Source organism: Bos grunniens, chromosome 22, assembly GCF_055505025.1.
Source record: "Bos grunniens cultivar Pamir isolate PY7600 chromosome 22, Bosgru_T2T1.0, whole genome shotgun sequence".
Taxonomy (NCBI): domain Eukaryota; kingdom Metazoa; phylum Chordata; class Mammalia; order Artiodactyla; family Bovidae; genus Bos; species Bos grunniens.
Genome location: NC_141186.1, coordinates 54,625,849 through 54,641,456, shown reverse-complemented (window position 1 = coordinate 54,641,456; position 15,608 = coordinate 54,625,849). Strand labels below are relative to the sequence as shown.

Genomic DNA, 15,608 nt, shown 5'->3' with positions numbered 1-15,608 from the left:
ACGGTTATCTCATGTAGTAAAAATCACAGTAATTTTTAATTAACTTAAAACTATATTTCTTAAATATTCCAGTATGAACATGTGGCTTCTACAATAAGGAAAAAAACTCATTTGAAAAACCAGGAAAAATAGATACTCAGGAAGGAGCTATCCAAAGCAGGAGTATGAGCAACTCTGCTGAATTCTGTAACCGAGGTGCTGCGACGTGTCTCATCCTGAGACAGCTGAGGATCCCCCTTAAGGCACCAGTGGAGCATCAGGGTCTGGAAGTCTTCAGAGGCAAACCAGGGCCCAGACCACCCTGATGGACTTTGAAAGGGGCCTGGGAAGGGCGCTGACCCAGGAAGAAGGGTTGCAGGAAAGTCCAGAGGACTGTATTTTAAATTCTCTTTAATGTAAAAAAGCAACTGAGTTTGGGCAACCACATGACCTTTCATGGATCCTGAAGCCAAAAACCGCATCTGGCAGTCACTGTTGTCATGTGTACGAGAGAAAAGCACTAAGAACATCGTCTCCCCAAGGAGATGAGGCAATGGGGCGGTTTTCCTAAATGGAAGTTGCTTTTGGTTTTTCCCCTAGGTCCCGTGTTTAAGGTCCCTGCCACCAGAATCTGCTGTAAACCTCAGGAGACCCCTCTCCCCCCATAAAGGCTACAAGAGCTTTACATCACCAAGGGCAACTGGAGCTCTCTTTTGGTCTCATTACCGCCTGCTATTCCAGATCCCAGCCAGAGAAACATCGATTCAAGAGCACAGCCTTTTTTCCAAAAGTTTCCCTTCCGTGGAACTCCCTCTTGCACACATCTCCTTGGAGGCACACTCCCATCCAGGCTAGACCCCACCCACCCAGGAAGCCCCCCTCGCAGAGCTAGAGACAGCCCGACCAGTCCCTGAGCTGAGGGTTCCGTCCTTCCTCCCTCTCTCTGTCCTTCTTTAAAAACAAACAAACAAACAGGCTCTTCTGGGCTCATCTCCGCAGATTCCAGAAGGTACTGGTTCATGGTAAGGAAGTTTGTTCCATTTGATTCTTGGTAAGACAACACTGAGTTGGAAGGCCCGCCGAGACACTTCTGCCGGTTGTCGCACGGTTGTCGCACTTGCACTAAGAGAAACACCCTCCACATCCACCCGCCACTTATATCTCACAGGGATGGCTCCAGGCTCCACGTCACCACACCCCGGCAGAGCAAAACTTACTCATCTTTTCCTCATTTCCAAAGTAATACTTGTTCACGACTTTTAAAATGCAGAGAGAAGAGAAAATTAAAATGGGGAAAGCCGTTTTATTTTCTGATTCTATCATCCAAAGATTAGTACTACTAACATTTTCGAGTACAGGCTTCCAGTCTTTTCTCCTGGTACACAGTAAGCTGTGTGTGCTAAGTCGCTTCGGTCGTGTCTGACTCTTTGCCACCCTGTGGACGACAGCCCACCAGGCTCCTCTGTTTCATGGGATGTCATAGGCAAGAATACTGGAGTGGGTTGCTCTGGCCTCCTCCAGGGGATCTCCCCAACCCAGGGATCGAACCCACGTCTCTTACACCTCCTGCATTGGCAGGTGGGTTCTTTACTACTCATGCCACCTGGGAAGCCCACATGGTAAGCTAAAACACTTTTTAAAAAATCGATACACCCATAAAAAATGCTCATACACTTCTAAAACCCATTTCATCCTGCAGTGGAATCCATTTGAATCTGGGGGCAGGAGGCATGATATGCCTCCACAATCCATTCCCTTCAGTGGCTAGCCCAAACTTCCAGTACCTTCCTCGACCCCTACTCACTTCCCTGTCCATGTCAGAGGACACTGAGGCTGCTGAAGTAACCCCCTCCAGACTCCTCCTCTCCCTACCCCCATCCCTGGACACCCAGGGGCTCATCCGTCTACCTCGGGGCTTTCCCTTCTTTGAGCTCTTAGAGGAGCCTCCAGGCTCTCCCCATCACAGCTAAGCTTCTCCGGGGTTGCGTGTGCTCTGCTCACCCCTGACTCCGTTTCATGCTCTCTGGCCCCTATTGCCTCAGTAACAGGGAACCACTCTCACCAGGTCAATGAGCAACTCCCTGTGGCCAAGTCCCAAGGTCGGTCCTCCGCCCTCTCTTACTGATCCCTCGCCTGTCACTCTCCTGCGGCTGCTCCACGCCCTCGGGGTCTCCGCCCATCCTGGACCTGGGTGTTCCTCGGGGCTCCACCAGCTGCCCTCAACCCCGTTCACCCTGCACTCCCCAGACAACCTTCCCCCGCCACCAGCTCCAACTCGGGCTTCTTTTGCAGCTGAACATCTTTTACCTGGTTGTTCAAAAGCATTCAGACAAAATAATCCAACCCCTTCCCCTCCTCCCAATTCAACCTGCTAGAACTGACCCCACCCCTTGCTCCCCAAACTCTCCTTCCTATTCTCCCCTCAGCCCCCCACCCCGGCCCACGGGACACCCATCTGCCTGGTCACTGGGGGCAGAAGCCCACTTGTCATCCTCAATTCTTCTAACCCTCCGCCCCACACTCCCACCTACTCCACTGAGTCACCGTGATCCCGTATTATGCCCCGCCTCCAATATCCCCCCCTCCACGCCATGCTCATGGCCTTAGCTGAGCCCCATCACCGTGCATCCCAGATACTAGAGTCCCCAGGTCTGCCTGCCTTCAGGCTCTCCCTCGCATCTGGCAGCCTCACCTCTATGCCTCCCCCTAACTGTTTTCCAGAGTCAACTTTCTAAAATGTGAATCTGATCATGTTATTCCCTTTGCCTAAATAAAGCCTTCCCTGGATCCCCAGAGCCCTCACGTGGTACAGAGTCCAGGCTCCTAGGCAGCGCCCAGGTAAGGTCACTGAGACCCAGCCCTGAACCACCCCTTCAGTGTCATCTCCCTCCTGAGAGCCCCACCCCCTGGACAAGCCCAGGGCTCTGTGCTCTGCAAGTCTCCCTCTTGCGCCCTCTGGGACCCACACCAGCACCTCCCTCCGGTCTCTCAGGCTCGTCCCTGCCTCCTGCTCGTGTGTCAGATGCTCAGTCGTGTCCGACTTTTTGCGACCCATGGACTCCAGCCCACTAGGCTGCTCTGTCCATGGAATCCTCCAAGCAAGAACACGAGTGGGTTGCCATTTCCTTCTCCAGGGGATCTTCCGGATTCAGGATCGAACCTGCGTCTCCTGATCTGGCAGACAGATTCTTTACCACCTGAGCCACAAGGGAGGCCCTGCGCGTGCGCCAAACCTGGACCACACCCTCTGCCTTCTAACGGCCCCAGGCCACGCCCGAGCAGGGCCACCACCTGGGCTTCATGCTACCACAGTTTCTACTGTCTCGTAACACCTATCATTTAACTATGCACTGATCTCTTCTACATGACTGTAAATTCCTGGAGGACAGGGACAATGTCTTTAATCTGCAGCCCAGTGAATTGCCCAGGGCCTAGCAGGCAGCAAGTCTTCAATAAATCCAAGCCGAGTTAATAGCGATGATGTAACAGACATTTATTGATTGCTTCTATGCCAGGTACACTTCCAAGGGCTTCGCTGTACACTGTCAATTAATTCTGACAATAAACCTATGAGGGAGAGACTACGATATTCCTCATATTATAGATGAGGTAACTAAGGCAGAAAAGTTAAGCAAGTTTCTGAGATCGCGTGGCTAATAAGTAGCAGAAGCAGGATTCACACCCATGTCCAGAATCTAATGGAAATCAGCCCTGAACATTCATTGGAAGGACTGATGCTGAAGCTGAAGCTCCAATACTTTGGGCACCTGATGTGAAGAACTGACTCATTGGAAAAGACCCTGATGCTGGGAAAGACTGAGGGTGGGAAGAGAAGGGGGTGACAGAGGATGAGATGGCTGGATGGTATCATACTCAATGGATATGAGTTTGAGCAAACTCTGGGAGATGGTGAAGGATAGGGATGCCTGGCATGCTGCAGTCCATGGAGTTGCAGAGAGTCAGACGTGACTGAGCAACTGAACAACAACAATCAAAAAACAACTTATGTATTTATTAGATATTTCTATTAACTGATTGAAGAGACCTTTGAATTGCCTTGATGCCATAACACCATTCCCCTGCTAAGAACTGTCTCACTACACGAACATTAAGACTGAAACAGACCCCAGATGATAAGGCCTCCTTTAATTAGTATCCAGGATAATACGATGATATAAAAAGGACACACTTGGAAAGCAGAGGAGACAGGTTACCAAGAGGCATCACCCATTCCATTTCAGGCAACAAGTATGAAGACTTGGTACACTGTCTCAGGGGCCACGGGATCACAGCCCCTGCACACTGGCTGGTCTGGGCAGGAGCTCTGCCCCTACCAGAACAGGTGACCAGCCTGGCCTGAGCTGCAAGGCCACCTGTCTCCTCCACAGAAAGGCAGGGGCTGGGCAACCCCTAAGTTCGTCACCCTCTTCTCTCTGGAGCTAGACACATATTCTGGCTGGGGTTGATGGATTACTCAGTGGCAGGTATGAGAAGCTGCCAGGCACAAGGGAGAACGTAGTACCCTCCTCAAGCGAACCCTGAGCAAGTCCCTGACCCACCCAGGGAAAGTGCCAGGGCCTGGGGGCCAAGTGCACGAGGCCCTTCTCTATCTGCGTCCAGCACTCAGCGCCCACACACACCTCACGGCACTCGGGGCGGCCCTGCGCTGCTCGCCCTGTGTTTCCATGGGCCTGACATCATTCTGCCGAGGGACGAGCCTGAGCAGACACTCACTAAGCTCACTGAGAGAGACTCCAGAAGGGACGAGCAACTGCACGCTGCAGTGAGGCCCGTTATTCCAGTTTCCGCGGCTGAAACTCCAGTTGCAGGCCTGCGGTGGTCTCAGATAGTCACGTGAGGCCTGTTTATAACCAGGTGTTCACAGGGCGGGGTCCAAAGGCAGGGAGGGGCACCGGCAGCAGACAGACAACTTTTCTTTCCCTTCACGATGTGGTTAAACCGAACAGATTTCTAGTCCTCTTGTTCTCTAATCTCAGATTTGAGGTAATAAACAATTAGGTCCAAAGAGTGGAGGGGGAAAAAAAAGGCAACTGATCCTAAGGTTGCCACAGCTGTGATCGTGCAGTATACCTGGCTTTGGGCTTCCAGAAGACAGGACGGAAAGAAACCAGCTCTCAGCTTTAAGCATCTGCGGGACACAGACACTGTCCCAGGCCTGAAGCTGTTGTTATTTTTGGGCTGCCCCGGGTCTTTGCGCATGGGCTTTCTCTAACTGTGGCGAGGAGGCGCTCCTCTTTGCTGTAGTGTGGGGCTTCTCACTGCAGTGTGTGCGTGCGTCTGTGCTAAGTCACTTTAGTTGTGTCTGACTCTGTGCGACCCCATGGACTGTGGCCCGCCAGGCTCCTCTGTCCAGGGGATTCTCCAGGCAACAAAACTGGAGAGGGTTGGCATGCGCTTCTCTTGGGAACCTTCCTGACCCAAGGATCAAACCCGCATCTCTTGCATCTCCTGCATTGGCAGGCGGGTTCTTTACCACTAGGATCACCCTGGAAGCCCTCTCCTTGCAGTGGCTTCTCTTACTGCAGCGCACAGGCTCTATGGCGTGCAGCCTCAGCAGCTGTGGTGCACGGGCTTAGCTGCCTCGAGGCATGTGGGGGTCTTCTCCAAGCAGGGATCGAACCCATGTCCCCGGCATTGGCAGGCAGATTCTTAACCACTGGACCCTCAGGGAAGCCACCCAGAACTACATTTTAAACGGAATCCTTCAGGATTCCTGAGGATTCCAGCATTCCCAGGATGAGTACTTATAACAGGAAAAGGACATGTGGTGAAATCAGGATGGGGCGGGGAGAGAGAAGGAGCCAAGGTAAGAGCTGGAGTCCCGGCTGTCTTCAAGGGGCGGCCTCCTCCGGGCCAGTGGTGCCACTCCGGACCTCTCTACGTCTGAAGTGTTTTAGGAACACAGAGAGCTCCTCTGAGGACATCGCTCAAACACCAGTCTGCCCTGTGTGCCCACACCCCGCCCCCTCCAGGCAGGACCCTCTCACCCCTGCTCAAAGGGGAGCTCCGCCTCCATGCCCGCTCTGCCTCCACACAGGCCCAGCCCTCTTACCCCGCTGCTCAAAGAGGAGCTCCGCATCCAGGTCCGTCCTTTCTTCCCTTTTCTGTTCAAGCTCTCCGTGGAGCCGTTTACAACTACATTGGAGTAAGTGACTGCCTACATGGTCCAGAAAGCTGTAGTGGTTGTGACTTGTTCTGATGCTACATTTGGAATAAGAATATCAGAGCTCAAAGTGGTACCAGTAACTGTGGGAGACTATAGGAGGGGTTTTTTTTTTGGCACTCGCCGGGGTGGGGGGTCGGGGGGGAAGGGGTGTTCTTTTACTAGTAATACTAACAAACCAAAATGATACACAGTGCATACTGTTATACACTGTTTGTGCCTTAGGACACAAGTTTTTCTGACCAATATACAATGTATACGTTATGATACATTGTTTATAACCTCTGGGCATAAACTTTTCTGAAAAATTATACACAGCATGAATTGACCTACAAAACATTACAGCCCTACAGGAAACTCCTTAGAATCCTGAAGTGATGTCTTTCTAAAACCAGACCCTGCCTGCAGTGTTAATAAGGCACCCCTAGTGTCTGCTTTCAGGGTGAGATCTGGGCTTCCAGCTCCGCCCCTTGGAACCTGGCGCGGGGGGTGTCCTGGGGCTCTGCAGCCCACCTGTCTCTGTTTTGCATGAGATGTCACCTGCTGGGACGGGGACAGGCAGGAGGCCGCATGAGGAGCCTGAGACAGGGCAGGTCGGCAGGACGTGCTCTGAGCGGCTCCCCTACTGCTGTGGGCATTTATTTGACAGAGGCTTTACTGCTTGTTTGCCCAGTTTTCTTTGGAGCCAATGGCAAGACACACCTCTGAGAAGCTGGGTGGCGTCTGGGATATGACAACTCCAGCTCTCACGAGTTTGGGGTTGGAAGCCGAGCAACAGGCCAGTGAGGCTCATTCTCTCCTGCATCTGACTGCCAGGGGCCAGGCTGAGGAAGATCTGGCGGGGGCACCATGGAGGGGTTAAAGAACATACACACGTGAGGGCAGCAGGAGTGCCAGGGCGGAAGCCTCCTCTCCCTCCCGCCTGACATCCAACACCTTCTATTCATAAAAACCAGTAACCTCCCTCCACACTCTAGGCTCTGACCCCCAATCTCCACCAGCCCCAGACCTGGCTACCTACTGCCCATCTGGCGCCCCTGCTTCCACATAAAAGACCTGCAGTTTGGCCGGAACAGAAACCTTGATTTCTCCTCCAAAATCTGATCTCCCCAGGCTCTCCCATCCAACAAGCGGCACCAGCAGATCTCCCAGCTGCTCCAGCCAAGACTCTGGAAGGCACCCTCCCTGATCCCTCACGCCTCCTGCCACTCTGGTGGTTCTCAGATCTGGCTGAATAGGAGGGACACCTGGGAGCTCTAAAGCACCAACCCCAGGGCCCCACCCCAGACTAATCAGAGTAGAATCTCTGGGGGCGGGCCCACGGCACCAGTACTTTTCAGAAGCTGCCCAAGGGGATTCTAATGTGCGGGCAAACCTGAGCACTGACGGCTTCAAACATATTCGGAGCCCAGCAGCTTCTCCTCCCCCCACCTCACCGCTTCCACCTTGGTCTGAGCCACCACCACGTCCAGCCTGGCCCACTGCACAGCTCTCACCTTCCTGCTTCTCCCGGCTGCACCTCAGTCCCCCCATCGCAGGCCAGGCGGTACCCTTTTCAAAACCAGGTCACATCACGCCTCTTGGATGGCTTCTCACCAAGGTTCTCACGAGGCCCCAGGCCCTACCCGGCCTGGCTTCCGCAGCCCTCCCTGCCTCTTCCAGCCCCTCTCACCCCCACCCACCACGCTCTGGTCAGCCTGGTGTGAGTCCTGTTTCTCAAACATGCCAACCACGCTCCTGTCTCTGGGCCTCTGTACCTGTCCTCTGTCTGCAGGGTGCTGCCCGAGCACTGCTTCATGTCACTTAGGACTCAGGGGTCCTTCTCAGATCACCTTCCTGCAAACGGTCTGGTTCACTCCAGAAAAGTCCCCACCAGAGCCCCTGGATCTTTAAAAGCCCTTTTCGCTCCCTGGAATTGCCTTGTTCTTTCACTTGTTCTTCACTGCCTGACACCCTAGGCTGGGAGGTGGGCAGGAGGGCAGGGATCGCGGTCTGCCTCGCTCACAGCTGAACTGACTGCTCAGGACCCTGAATATGGTAGGCACCCAACACGGACTGGCATTCATTTGACCCCAGCCCGCAGTGCCCGCTCACCGCTGCCGAGGATCCTTGTACAGTGGCAACCTGATCTCATCACTCCTGTGTTAAAAATCCTCAGTGCCTCTTGATGGCCCCCATTATCCCACTCCTACCCCACTTCTTTGGCACTCTGGCCACGTGACCAACCCAAATCCATCCTCCTGGGTTCTCTTCACTCCAGACCACCACACCCCAACACTCGTGTGTCTCTGTGCACGCTGCTCCCTGAGCCTGGAACGCTCACAGTGTCTTCCCAGCCCCCCCACCTCACCTTCCCTGCCCCTGTCCACTGTTCTGATCAGAGCTGGCCTGGGCGCCACCTCCTCCAGGCAGCCCCCCTTCCTAAGCTGGTGATTTCTTTCACACCTACTCATGCTTCCTTCTGCCGCAGCCTTCATCACACAGGGTGGACCTCACCTGTCAGGGCACCGTGAGGGAAGAAAGCATGCCCGGGGCCCAGCAGACAGCAGGATTATAAGCCGAGACAAATAACGTCTTTTAGTCTTGTGCCCTTTAGCAAGGGCACTGGGAAAACCAGTGAATGAGCCCGTAAGTTGCTTCCAGTACGGTCAAGTTGATGCTGCTGGGAAAACCGTTCGTATCCTTGTGTTTGGGGGCACTTATAACCTTATACTTCGTTTCCTTCAGGTGACAAGTGTTCCAACAATCCCACAAGCAGTGCTAACACTCGGTCAACAGGCCCCTGCCTGCCAGTGTGTGCCATCTCCACAGGCGCATGTGCGAGCAGACTTGTGACCGAGCTGGGCACTGACTTGTGACCGAGCCGGGCAAACAGCTTTCCCTAGGGACGGATTAATGATCCACCCCCGAAACCCCACCCCCCACCCCCCACCCCGAGCCAGCAGGAAGTGGAGCTCCTCGAGAAGTGAGCCAGTTCAGGACTCAGCATTTCGGCCGTGCCTTCCCTGGGACTCAGAGGAACGAGATCTGCGTGGCCGGGGCCACTGCCATTCAGAGTGCTTTCCCTTTCCTAATTTAAACACACTCGTCCCACGTACTGAGACAATTAAGCCACAGGAGGTCTTTATCAAATAATGCACTCTCTTGCTTTTCCCATACACAGTAATGAGCGGGAACGGAGGATTTAATACCAGGGTAGGCGACACTCAACAGCCACTTGCACAGCTTGGTATATTTAGCTAGGTCCTTGGGCAGAAAACCGTGGCTTTGCCCACGATATGCACTGAAAGATGCCTGTCATGGCCTGAAACAGGCCTGTCCAGCTTTTCAGGAAAAGATAAGCCTCGTCCAAGCAAGGTAAAGGCCACTGCCATGCAGGTTTCTGGGCCTGGGTAGGGCTTTAATTTTTAATTTCATCTCCACCTAGCGCCAGTCCTGTCTTCACTAGGAGGCCCCAACCCCACCCAAGTGGCAGCGTGCTTTCTGCTTGGATCATCCGGCCCCAGCCTCCTGGGGCCCTCACCGTGCCTTTCTAACCAGAGGCTGGGCTTGCCCTGGCCAGGCCCCTCCCACGGCAGGCTCCATTCATGCAGACACCCACGTATATAAAGTATCGTTCAACCAACCCAGACAGGCCGCGGCACAGACGGGGTCCCCTTGGAGGGGCCCGAGTTTCCCACCCCTGTGGGAAAGAGAACAGGCCCTCCTATTCTCTGCGTTCCCAAGGTCAGGGGGCACATGCAGGCTGCGGCCATGCCCGGGCCAGAGGAGGAGAGTGCGGGCTGGTGAAAACGAGCCCAGACATACTCACGGGGTCCGTCAGCATGGCCCGGCAGTGGGAAGCCAGGGCCAGGAAGGCCAGCAGGTTGAACACAAGCCCGTTGATGACGCTGTACACGTAGTCCCGGGACGGAATCAGCATGACGAAGAGGACCACGAACTCCGCGTAGAGGACCAGGAACCAGGTGACGATGGCACAGGCGATGCCACAGCCGTCGCGGATGAACCACATGGTTCCCGCGGGACGGGGGTGGGGAGGCGGGATGCACTTCTCCGGCTGGAGGTACTCCGGTTTCCGCTCAATGTCTCGGAAGTGGTGGGCGGGGATAAGCATCATAAACTATTCTGTCCATACTGGCATCTGGAAGAGAGAGGGAAGGATCCAGAAATGGCGGCGTGGTCTAGTCGTCTGGGAGACTTGATGAAGCTACCTTTCCCAAGGGAGCCGTGAGGATCTGGGTGTGAACTTCTAATTGAAAGCTGCCTACACCTGTTCACTTCCAACGCTGAGTTCTTGTCCCTACTCCTGAGAGCTAAGTTAACCTCTGTGAGACAGGGCCGCCTTGCCCAAAGCCGTCACGTGACAGATAAAGAAGGACGGGGAGCTTGAAACGGGCAAATGCCGAGCTTCCCTGGTGGTCCAGTGGTAAAGAATCCACCTGCCGGTGCAGCAGACATGGCTTTGATCCCTCCTCTGGGAAGACCCCACATGCTGCGGAGCAACTAAGCCCGTGGACCGCAGCTGCTGAGCCTACACTCCAGAGCCCAGGAGCCGCAACTAGGGAAACCCGTGTACCTTAGAGCCTGTGCTCTGTAACAAGAGAAGCCACTGCGTGAGACGCCTGGGCACCGCAGCTAGAGAGTAGCCCCAGCGCGCCACAACCAGAGCCAGCCCTCGCAGCAACAGAGAACCAGCAGGGCCAAAAATAAATTAAAAAAAAAAAAGGCAAACACTTCACCCAAGGTCAGCCAGGGCAGCAGGCGCGCACACACTACACCAGATGGGAGGCAGGACTAATAGACATATTCACATTTTGACCTACAAGACAAGGGGTGGGGTCGGTGGTGGAGTACCACGCCCTCTGGAAAAACTCTCTTCATCAGCTACACTGCTGCCTCTACACTGCGGACCGACCCAAGACGCATGCTGAGGCTCTTTGGGTTTGAGTAGGAGGACAGAAGGCCTGGGGTTAAGCTGCTCTAACTTACTGCAGTGCATTAGCCAATAGTAAAGGCATGACACTCAGCAGCATGGGGAATGTTCTAGAAACAAGCCAAGCTTGTTTTAGCCCTCTGGCCAAAATGGTTAATTTTCCAGGGAGAAGAGACTCTGAGTTAGGCTCTACCTGTGGTGACGAAGCAAAGTGTAGGAATGTTGGCCAGCAAGCCCAGAGGTGTGTCCCCACCACCTGGCTGTGGGGCTAGGTAAGTTCTGGTCTCCGGACCTAGGACAAGACCCACACCCCAGCCCCAGGCCCCTCCTCAGGACAGGGTAGGTATGAAGGTCGAGGGAGCTGGAGGTGCCTGTTACACACGCTACGGACCGTAAGACCCTGCACACATCACAGACGGTGTACACGTCCTCTCTCTAGGAAAGACGTCCATTCCTCCAGAAGCACGTGCTGAGCAAGGTGCCCGCTCTCTCAAGGCTCCAGCCGAGTCTCTGGAGACAGCCGTGAAATCGCTAAGACTCGATAACGGAAGTCTATCTGTCCACGGCATGTGCTGCAAGACAGCAAGTCCAGACTCCCCTCCTCCGGCTCTTTATCTTACACTCTGTGGCCTGTCGCTTCACCCACCAGGTTTCTCAGAAACCATGGTGGCCTCCAGTTCTCTGCCAGACGTAGAAGCCGAGGGAAAACCACCCCAGAACACAGTCTCTGAGGCAGGCAGGCGACACCTCAGTCTGTAGAGAACTTGAGTCCCCTCACCGCAGAGGAAATCCCTCAACAGCGGCAATCCCTTAACAGACAATCCCTCTGTCTGCTTTCCTGAAGGACAAGAGTGAGCTCGCAAAGGCTTCTCCTCGCCCTTTGCCCAATTTTCCTCCTTCCTCGACTGCCCTCACCCCCAGCGAAGAAAGAGGACCTGAACTGAATACAGTACAGTCATGAAAAGTAAGGACGTGTCCAGAAAGCTGAGAGGGGAGAACAGTAACTATGACTCAAGGGACAGACATCCCAGAGTCAAAAGTTGCACAGACTAACAGCAAAGAATAAGGCCAGGGCCTCCCCTCCCAGGCTGGCAGAGAATCAATGGCTGAAAGGCAGGTAATGTGGATTGCGTGCATTTCCAAAGGAACACTGAAAAAAAAAAATTTAAAAAAGGAACACCGACTCAACAAATATTCAGAGTGACTATCATATTCAACCAGTTTTCCAATAACACAGCCTTGTGCTCTTCACAAGATAGTGGCGATCGGTGTTGCCAGGGACGACTTCGCAGCATTAGAAGATGCAGGGGTACCGTCTGCAGCACCGAAGAGAAGGGCTGCTGGAGATTGAGAACCGGGGCCATCAGAGGGAGCTGACCCACGGCAGGGAGATTCTAAACTTCCAGATTCTGCACAACCCAAACCCAACAAATGAAAAGCTGAAATTTCATTATGATTCAAGAGCTGATCAAGGCTCACCATTTTGACAATGTCCAAATGCAAGGGTTCTCCCGGTTTTTCCTGTTGCCATACTGATTTGTATGCATATCACCCAGGCCCCCACGATTGCTGTCTAAGCTCTAAACCAGTAGGATTTTATTGGACCACCGCCACACTTTGATTACACGTATTATAGGGTCTATGTCTGTTCTGCATTATAATAGCAAGGCTGAGCAGCTGTGATGGAAAGACTCATTAGCTTCAAGTATTTAGTCTGGCTCTTTACAGAAGTTTGCTGGTTCTGGGATAGTTGTTACTCACCGAAAAAAATACAGATATGCCTTGTTTTATTTCACTTCACTTTATTACGCTACAAGAAACACAAATCCTGCATCTCTTTACAAATCGAGTGTCTGTGGTAACCCTGCGTTGAGCAAGTCTCCTGGTGTCATTTTTCCAACAGCATCCGCTCACTTTGTCTCTGCACTTTCGTAATCCCCGTGACATTTCAAGCCTTTTCATTATTTTATTGTTACGGTGACCTGAAATCAGCAATCTTTGATATGACTATTTTGTTGTTTCAGGGCAGCGTGAACAACCCCCCATATAAGACGGCAAACTTAAATGGTGAACGTTCTGGTGTTCTGACTGCTCCATGACGCTGCTGTTTGCCCCTCTCTCTAACTCCCCCTGTGCCTCTGTATTCCCTGAGATACAATAATACTGAAATTAGGCCAATCAATCAGCCTCCAATGGCCTCTAAGTGTTCAAATGAAAGGAAGAGTAGCATGTCCTCTCACTTTAAATCAAAAGCTAGAAATGATTAAGCCTAGTAAGGAAGACATTTCAAAAGCTGAGACAGACCGGAAAGCTAGGCTTCTTGCATGCAACAGTCAAGTTGTGAATGCAAAGGAAAAGTGCTTGAAGAAAATGAAAAGCGCTGCTCAGTGAGCACACAAAGATAAACAGGTGAGACTGCCTTACTGCCAAGATGGAGAGGGTTTTAGTGCTCTGGACAGAAGACCAAACCAGCCACAACATTCCTGCAAGCAAAAGCCGAATTCAGAGCAAGGCCTTATCTCTCTCCATTTCTGTGAAGGCTTCGAGAGGCGAGGCCGCTGCACAAAAGTCTGAGCTTGGCAGGGTTTGATTCATGGCGTGTAAGTTAACAAGCCATCTCCATAACATAAAAGTGCAAGGTGAAGCAGCAGGTGCTGACGGAAGCTACGTCAGCACGTCATCCAGAAGGTTCAGCTGAGGTAACTCATGAAGGTGGCTACACTAAAGAACAGATTTCCAGTGTAGACGAAACAGCCTTCTATCGGGAGAAGATGCCATCTAGGACTTCCCATAGCTCGAGAGAAGTCAATACCTCACTTCAAAGCTTCCAGGGATAGGTTGACTCTCTTGTCAGAGGCTAAGTAAGCTGGTGACTTGAAGCTGAAGCCAATGCTCATTCGCCATTCTGAAAATCCCAAGGTCCTTAAGACTCATGCTGGATCTACTCTGCCTGTGCTCTATACATGGAAACAAAGCTGGACCGACAGCACGTATGTTTGCAACATAATTTACTGACTGTTTTAAGCCCTCTGTTGGGACCTACTGCTCAGAAAAAAAGATTCCTTTCAAAACAGTATTTCTCACTGACACGTGTAGTCACCCAAGAGCTCTGATGGAAACAGACAAATTTAGAGCAACGCTTCTACAACTTATATACTTCCAGTGAGTATATTTTCAGAGTCGTTGACTGTATTCTATCTGTCCTCTGACAACTGCTCATTCTTATTGTGAAAAGTGCAAGTGTTAGCCACTCAGTCATGTCCGCCTCTTTGCAACTCCATGGACTGTAGACTGCCAGTCTCCTCTGCCCATGGGATTCTCCAGGCAAGAATACTGGAGCGGGTAGCCATTCCTTTCTCCAGGAGATCTTCCCAACCCTGGGACTGAACCTGGGTCTCCTGCATTATAGGCAGATTCTTTACCACCTGAGCCACCACCAGTCATACAGCGACGACATGATTAAACCTGAGTTGTGTTCCATATGTGTGATTTTCCTGAGGAACAGGTCCTTCCACATAAGTAAATGTCCCAGGCAACTGTGGTTTGTTCCTAAGCAGAAACACATTTTAACCATTTGGGTGGTTAAGTTGGAAATCTTAAAAATACAAGTAAAATCAAAAACAACAAAAAATATATATTAGAGCTGCTTTTGTCTCAAGCACAGTAACCATGCATTTCTTTGGAACGATTTAGAGTCATTACTGGGAGCATCAGTTACTGGAGTGTGTTAGGTCATGATGTCCTCAGGGGGCAGAGATTCACTGTGCTCTCGGTTTTAACCAACTGGCCTGTGCAGACTATTCCAATTCTAATTCTGGGGTCTCCTTCCTATGGCTGTTCGTCTTCCCCCTCCATTCCTGGCTGTCATTTCTGTGTCTACGGCTACCCCCAATATACCCTTTATTTACTACTGGTATTTGGCCGTGGGCTGGACAAGCAAAGAAAACTAAGTCTTGCTGGGCTGCTAACTCGCTTCAGTCGTGTCCGACTCTGTGTGACCCCACAGACGACAGCCCAACAGGATTCCCCGTCTCTGGGATTCTCCAGGCAAGAACACTGGAGTGGGTAGGTCTTGCTAGACTTGTTTATAGAAGAAAGGTATGCACTTTGGGTAACAGGCCTTTAGAGGACGCTTGCTATGCTGTCCTACCACACAGTCCTTGTGGGCGGGGAGCCCTGCCTTTCCATTAGCCCAGGGCCTGGCACATTGTAAGCATCTACTACCTGTGTTCATTACACAAGTACGAGAGGAAAATGCACGAGACGGGTGGTCCTAGGCCCACCTCTCGGAGGCCTCGTGTGATTATTCTCAGGGCTGCAGCCATGTTCCAGACGGTGGAGGGTGCCCTCGACAGGACCACGAAATAGACGGGCTGTGACTCGTACTCGTGGTTCCAGATGTGTCACCTTCAGACAACGTGAGACCAAAGGCTGGACAGAGGTGCTGTGTTTGCTCTGCCCCTCACTGGTGAGTGGGAGCCTGAGATCCGGGCAAGGACCCCAGCAAGGGTG

At 52.5% G+C, this 15,608-nt stretch overlaps 1 protein-coding gene across 15 annotated transcripts in view; it reads right to left on the bottom strand.

Annotated features, from left to right (window-relative positions):
* ZDHHC3 (zDHHC palmitoyltransferase 3) overlaps window positions 1–15,608 on the bottom strand; it is a 60,775-nt gene that overhangs the window by 29,080 nt on the left and 16,087 nt on the right. For all 15 annotated transcript variants that reach the window (XM_086368460.1, XM_086368463.1, XM_086368467.1 and 12 more), the window contains exon 2: window positions 9,975–10,304. In XM_086368460.1, the coding sequence (XP_086224586.1) occupies window positions 9,975–10,280 (306 nt within the window). In that variant the 5' untranslated portion in view covers window positions 10,281–10,304. The remainder of the gene's footprint in view (window positions 1–9,974; window positions 10,305–15,608) is intronic.